Below are 7,936 nucleotides of genomic sequence, written 5' to 3'. Positions count from 1 at the left end.
GGTGTGTTTCGAACAATGAAAGACATTCCTCACTGACTCCTCTGAAGAACAATATCTCCTCCACACAAATTCCGGTTTGTCCCCTTTTCTGGATGTCGCGTAAATCCTGTCAGTTGTAAAACTAGTTTGCGGCTAAAACGTACAACGAGCATGATGCTTTCGTCACAACCAGGGTGCAACATTTTGCGCCATCTATTGGGTAAAGGAAGTTTTTTTCATAAAATGGGACAGTCTTAAACTTACATATCCTTCGACCTCTGCTTTCATTTTGAGCATGATGGCTTTTTTAATCAAAAGCCACGTTGTTTATTGTAACAAAAATATCTTTAAATGTGGAGAAAGTGAAAAACTAATGATAAGTTGAATGTTTTTAACAGCTTTCTGCCTCCGGGGCACACGACAGTCGAATTATTGACAAATGGCTTCCACGCCCGATATGTCAACTCGCGTAATCCTCAACTTGGACAAGAGGAAGAAAACACAGAAGCTCAGGCATTCAAAGAATCAGAGCACAGCTCCGTCGCTCCAAGGCCAGACGTGCTTCATTTTCTAAATGCACAACACAAAGAACAACCTTTCCGACACATTCCACACCGTTCGAACCGAGAGGGGGGTGGGAGGAACAGTTTTCGGAACAGCATCTTCAATCAGCCAGCGTATGTTAATGTAGGTGGACCGGAACCGGACGAAGGCTACCGAACGGGTAAGGGCCACTGGAAAAAGAGCCTTGCTCCACCCTATTTCGAACGAAAATCGCGTCTTCACCTTCGAAAATTCTTATTGGAAGAGAGAAAGTGTGGCCTTGATCGATTTAGGTTAATGGCAAAAGAAAGAGGTAATTACTGGAAAATCAGTTCTTCGGTCATCGAATGTGACGTCACGCGATTGGAATTTTTACCATTCCTGATGCACCCCCTTCGAGTATAAAAAGGGAACGTTTCCGTTTGGATGTCACTCAGCTTCCATCTCTCTCCTCTTCTCTTGGTTCTTTAAGAGCTTTGGTTTATTTCTCAAGATGTTTTCCTTGGTAAGTCGCATGCTTTCTCTTCACAAACCAGCCAATAGCAAAATACTTCAATCTGGTCCCTCGACCTGAATCACTTTAAAGTTTGACGATCCTTAAAATGTCTAAGATAAACAATGCATTATACTTCGTTCATCAACTTTTCTTATAATTTCCACGTAATTTTCCCCACAAACTTAGCGAATCAGTAGTTTTAGCATAAGTGCACACTTTGTTGAACTGCGAATACTAGCTTCTACTTCCTGAATTATCTTAGTATCAAAAACTAGTCTATCTTTTTATGTTTATTAACATTGATCAGTCTCTTGTGTACTGTTATGTCTGGTTGTTATTCTAAAACGCATTGGAAAATTTGATTTACGAAAAAGCAGTTGAAACGTTTTCGAAATTCAGTCCCCGAATTACTAATTCAGTGTGCATCGTTGCCATGTAAAAGATTAAATGTATTTTGAGTTTGAGAGTTTAATTTACAATAGCACACAAAGCCATTTTTTAATTCGATCAAAGCATTTGTGAGCATAAAATTAAAAAAAATAATGATATAAATATTTTAAACATATTTGCTATTTTTATTCAATTTTAAGTAAAAGAAAAACCATCATAAATATGACTACGTTGTCTAAAATTATAAGTACCGGAAAGTAGTCATCTAGTTAAGACTTTTGATTATTAAAAATATAGCTTGTAGTTAATGATCATAACTGAAATAATTTGGCAATATGATTTTTTAAAAAGTCTTAAACCTGAAACTCACAGTTTTCTTTATAATTACTTATACTTATCGCCTTTATAGTTATCAAATTTCTCTCTATCTCATTTGCTATTTTTTAAAAATAATACTTTAAAAAGCAAAATTGTTTTAGTCTTTTACAAAACACGTTTTGAAAACTACGTTAGAGTGATGTATTTAAAAAATAATAATAATAAATTAAAAAAAACATGTATTTATGTTTAGAAAATTCATTCTACAATCCAGCCTTAAAAAAAAAGATTACAAAAATCTGGGATATTAATTTTTAAATTATGTTAGCAAGTTCTCTTAACAATACAAAATATTTCTCACAAGAAATAGAGCCCCAAAAACCGACAGTTGTAGTTTTTTCTAATTCATATCACGATTCACCATTACTAATACAAATAGAACTTAAGGCTCTCGTGTTTAAATTTTTCGTTGGTTTTTTGAAAGCTGTTTGGAATGCTTAATTAATTTCGGTTCTCAAACATGTGCTACATTATCATAATTCAATTAATTGCATCTGGATGAATTATTTATAAGGTCGGAATCGCGCTGCATTAACTATGCAAATTGTTTTGAATCATTAAAAATAATTATTCTTCATAAAGCAACCTTCTTTCCATTATTGCAGTACCAAACTAACTCTTTATTTTTGTAACATTTCTTTTGTTTAAATCAAAATAAGTTTGAATTCGGGATTTGAAAAATAGTATTAATATAATGCTTATGTGTATAATTTAAGAAATAGTAGCATATTTAAGGCAATATTACTCTTCCAGAAAAAATTTTAATGCTTAGAAGAAACTCATTTCATGTGGGGGGAAAAAAGTGTTGCCACAAGGCTTTTTAGCATATTCTGGGGAAAGGGGGATAGCAGTAAATATTGTTGAATTGTTTTGAATGTACTAAACTATTGTAAAACGTATTTTACAAAAACAATTACACGGTCAACTATTTATTTTCCTGTGTTACCCACTTACACATAAATTCATTTACATTTTTTTTTTTTTGAAGTAAAATATTAATGTTTTGCATTGTTTTACGATTTTTTTTATAATATAAATACAGATGTTGGTACATTTATTACATAGAAACTATGCAAATAAACCTGTTTATTTATTTATTTTTTTAATGCAAATCATGAGTACTTGTTTGTTAGTTATTGCCAAGGTCTACGCTTTGAAGGGAAAAAAAAAGTTTTGAAAGAATTTTGTAGGAATAATTTAGACCATATTTAATGTGCGGAAAAATAATATTTGTTTGAATAGCAAAAATGTATAGGGTTCTAATAACTACGCAAGTAACAGACAAATATTTTTTTAAATTACAATTCGATAATTGAGCATATTTTAAGGAAAATTTTAAGCGCGTCATATGGTTAAATTTTGATATATGCAACATAAAAATGTGCATAACTTTGAGTTTTGTCAAAAGATGTACGAAAGTAGTATTGGTATATGGAAAAAAAATGTATTGTTGGAAACAATCAGTAATCACTACGCCATAACCTTCATGTAAGTGTTAATTATTAATATAATTGAATTAATTTTTATTTAGTTTCATCATTGGGTAGGGAATACCTCTCATTGGAATTTTTTTTAATGTTGTTCTAAAAACAATAATTTTTTTTAAAAAATAAAAAAGGCTGAAGATAACGCGTTGAGAATTTTTTTTATACTATTGTGATTTTTTTAACTGCTATTTTAATGCTGACCAGAAAGTTTCGTATTTTTTTTCAGAAAATAAGTAAATTTTCAACTGAAAATTAGTAAAGTGTTTCCGAGTAGCTATACCAAAAGTACTGTAGGGTTACAACTACGCCTTATATCGCAAAAGTCAGTGTCACCAAAAGAATGTGACTACGTCGCCAGTGGTCATGAAGGAAATGACATAAATAGCTGGATCGGTGTCATGAATAAAATTTTTATGTCCACTTATCTTGACGCTATTCGGGAACCAAAATGAGCAACTGATCGAATATTACCCGACCGGAAGATTTCACAAACCAATCCCCGAAGCAACATTAATTACTCCAATCAAAGGCCATAAAACAGCCCAGAATATAAGCAGGGACCAATAAATATCCATTTCTGCAAACAACAACCTCGCTACCATCAGTAATTAACTAAACGCTGCCGCGCACCCATAAATAATAATTGCGTAATTGCGGTTGCTTAATTGAAAATAATTGTGCGCACCGAAAGGTCGTTTTACGGTCCCAGAATAGTGGATTATTAATGATAAGTGGGATCAAAGCAAATATTAATTTGCTGCTTATCGCCACCAGAGGGGGCTGTTTTGCTTTTTCTCCCCCGTCCCTGAATTGATTGTATTGGGTTCGATCCTTTTGCATCGCCGTTCATTAGCCCGATGGCCCCCTACTGAAATTTTCTTTAGTGGAGATGAATTTTTAATGACGATAAATAAAATAAGTAATCGCATTTTTTATTAATGAGAAGTTAATTGGCGGAATGAAGCGTCATTAACAGAAAATAATGAGACATTATAATTTCTAATTTGGATTGGTTAAGTTATTTTTACTTGGAGCAAATACTTCAAAATGTTCATCTTGGAATAGTGAGCTATATCTCAACCTGTTTAAAATATGATTCTTTCAAAACCTCAAGCATGATTAAGAACGTTAGCGGTGTTGTTAAGAGATCACAAGTCGTGTATTTTATACCAACTCAAAAGAATGAGCTATAATTTAGTCATATTGTTCGTTTATCGTGCTGACTGCATTGTGTCAATGATTTTAGGACAAAGCAATTGTATCATAAATTTGAGATTTTTTTTCTGTAAACATAGTTTCTACTACTAAAAATACGCACATTATCAGATTTTGCTCGTTAACTGTACATAGCTTCAAAATATAAATGCAAACTTTTATTACAGTTTTAAAATTGTAAAAATCCCAAAATTGAATTATCTAGGCTATGAAGGGAAGAGGGAGAAAAACCAATATTTGTATTAGAACTGGACAAATACCAACTGTTATAAATTATACAAGTTATGTATTTACTTGTTTTTTCCAATAACATTTATGCATTTTTGTGCATTGCAACTACAAATATTTCAGGATTCAGAATTTTTATTTTTCTACTTAAGAGTTATCAAACAGATAAATTTCTTTTGTTTTTTCGATTTCAAGCAATATTGAAATCATATCAAATCAGAAAAATTCAATAAGTTTTCTGTGATCTTAAGCGTATGAAATGATTCGTAAAGAAATGGGTAAAAAAAAGCAGGAATATTTCAGTGACTTGTAGTATGACCTACGTTATTTTGGATAGCATAATTGAACTCTCAGACCCTACAAGCGTCTTACATGAACACGTATAATGATTAATAATGACAACTTCTTTGAATCGATATTTATTTATACCAGTTGACATCATATTTACCCTGCTGTTTCTGTTTTAGGTCCTCTTCCCTGCTCTGGTTGCTCTTTGCTCTGCTCAGTACCCCTACAACCCAAACCAGTACCCACCGCAGCCCTATCAACCGCAGCAGCAACACCAACAAAACAGCAACGGCGCCCCGGTGCACTACGTCAGCATCGGACAGCAGCTCCAAGGCGACTACAAGTTCGGTTACAACACCGGAAATGACGGCAGCTTCCGGGAAGAGACCAGGAATCCGGACGGTTCCGTGTCCGGCGCCTATGGCTACATAGACGCATCCGGCAAACAGAAGATCATCCGGTACACCGCTGGCAAAGATGGGTTCAAGGCCGAAGGTGATGACATCCCCAAAGCTCCTCCTGCACCCCAGCCTACCGCTCCACAACCCGCTTACCAGCCACAGCCACAGTACCAAGCACAGCAGTACCAGCCACAACAGTACCAACCACAACAGTACCAGCCGCAACCAGCTTACAACAATTACGTCCAACCTCAGCCAACTCAGAATTACAACCAGTACGCAGCGCCTCAGCAGTACAACTCCAACCAAGGTTCCTACAACCCCTTTGCATACAACAACCCAGCTCCAGGACAGCAAGCCCCACCACCAGTGAATCTTCTGTCCTACAACATTGGTGGCCAACCCAACCAGTACCAGGGTTAAGTCTCGCCTAGAACCATCGACTCTCAAAATACACCAGGGTAAAGAAAAAATTGTTTTACTCTTTCCTGAAACTACTTTTACGAAGGCCTATCCTCTTTACAGCTACAATATCATCCCCTCAGGATGGTCTCAAAAGTATTAGCTGCGTCTTTATCAGTTCTACCTGTAGTAAGAGACTTCCTATTCAAACCAACTACAGGACAACCTCTTATACATAAAGTTGCTTTTTTGCCCTACAATATTGGTGGAGGTCAGTCAAACCAATAGCAAGGCAAATTTCTATGAAGTCACTATTAGTCAAAATTCATCTTATGCAAAAAAAAAAAAAAAAAAAAAAAAATCAATTGATTCATTCCTAAAATTATTTTTATACTTATCAGTAGCTAAAAGCGTCCCACTATATCTCCAATACTTTCCTCTATTGAACTAAATTTAGGAAACGATTCAATAATACTAAAATATATTGTTAACTATGTTTAATATTTTCAGTAGCGTTCAAATTTCATCTAAAAATTTCTATAAATTACTTCGTTCGTATATAAAACCAAAATTAATCGAGAAAATACGAAAAAAATACATAAAGAACTGATATTGCTTGGTTGCCAAAAGTTAAAAAACATTGCCATGCTTGGCTACTTCTCAATATAATTTATTGATCCTTTTTACTTAACCTAAAAGAATAGAAATTTAGGTATTCCTCTGCTTTGCACCAGCATTTATTTCACTGAGTGACTGTTTTAAATTGTTCAAACCGTGCCAAATAAGACTGAGAAGCATATTTGACTGCAATCTTTCTTTTTGTTACAACTAGAGATGTAAAAAAAAAAAAAATGGATCACAAAGGAAAGATAAAGCAAACTAAAGACAATTTTCAAATGAAATAACATTCAATACTATTGGTATTAATATTTATGTTAATGTGCCATCTTTAATCCTTAACTAATTTCTGTTTATTACATTAGTTTAAGAAAAGTTTTAGCTTAAACTAGTTTGCAAAATTTTTAATTTCCTTACGCAAGGATTAATTTAATGACGAAACTATGTATGTTTTTAGTATGACATTTGCACCTGCATAAACTTATAGCTTTATTTAATTCTTGATGTTGGAAAATTGCTTTTCGCATCAATACAAAAGCACAAAATATTGTTAAACTTTTTATTAGCTTGAAATAAGCCGCCTAAACTTAATCGAATATTTCAGAAAGGGCGTAAGTCCAATGGATTTCCGTAGGACTTATGCCCTTTCTGAACTAATCGATTCGACTAAAATCAACGCTATCTAAGCATACAATTTTTAAGCAACATTTTTTGATTCTATTCACATTGATTATTTTTTCAATGACGAAATCATAGATTTGCTTGTGTATAATTTTATTCGATTCTTTGTAAACGTTGCTTTCAAAAGTACAAAAGCATAATTATAGTTAAAAAAAAAAAGAAGCCACGTAAACTACAATCAACCCTATCGGAGCATACAATTTTCAAGTAGCATTTTTGATTCCTTTCGCATTGATTCTTTTTTTAATGAGAAAAATACCGATTTACATGTGTGTAATTTGATTCTTTGTAAACATTGCTTCCAGCAGAAGTACAAAAGCACAATTATTGTTCCTCTAATTTTTTTTTTTTTTTTTTTTTTTTTTTTTTTTTTTTTTTGCGCATAAGAAACCGCATAAACTGCAATCAACGCCATCCAAGCATACAATTTCAATCACCCGCTCTTCGAAAAAAAAAAAAAACTCCTTATTTGCGCTTTTCCTACATTTAAATATCGCATTTCCCTTGGTCTTTAGCAAAAATGAAGCTTATTTCAACGCGGCACAACAAAACATCGCTCCAATTTCCAAACGAAAAAACGGAACATTTGAAAACAAATACTCTTATCAAAGGAAGGAATACTTGAATTATTTCTTTTCTCAAACATTAAAACTAGTGAAAGACGTGACTAAAATCCTTCCAGAAATGTTGAAGTGTTTATGCATACTATTTCTTATTCTCTTCCATTCTTTTCGAAATGCAAGCATTAACATTTAAACGTAATTTGATTCAATGTTTTCTTCTTTTTTTTTTCTTTGCTATTCCATTAGTCGCCATTTTTGTTATTTGCA

The 7,936-nt window shown here is 33.3% G+C and overlaps 1 protein-coding gene across 1 annotated transcript; it reads left to right on the top strand.

The window, feature by feature from the left end:
• The first annotated feature begins 1,015 nt into the window (after positions 1–1,015).
• On the top strand, positions 1,016–6,168 carry LOC129232458 (endocuticle structural glycoprotein SgAbd-8-like). Its single transcript, XM_054866603.1, has 2 exons — positions 1,016–1,027; positions 5,184–6,168. The coding sequence occupies exons 1-2, from the start codon at positions 1,016–1,018 to the stop codon at positions 5,826–5,828; spliced, it is 657 nt and encodes a 218-aa protein (XP_054722578.1). The 3' UTR covers positions 5,829–6,168.
• The last annotated feature ends 1,768 nt before the right edge of the window (positions 6,169–7,936 follow it).

Source organism: Uloborus diversus, unplaced genomic scaffold (assembly GCF_026930045.1).
Source record: "Uloborus diversus isolate 005 unplaced genomic scaffold, Udiv.v.3.1 scaffold_12, whole genome shotgun sequence".
NCBI classification, from domain to species: Eukaryota; Metazoa; Arthropoda; class Arachnida; order Araneae; family Uloboridae; genus Uloborus; species Uloborus diversus.
This window is presented reverse-complemented; position numbering and strand designations above follow the sequence as displayed.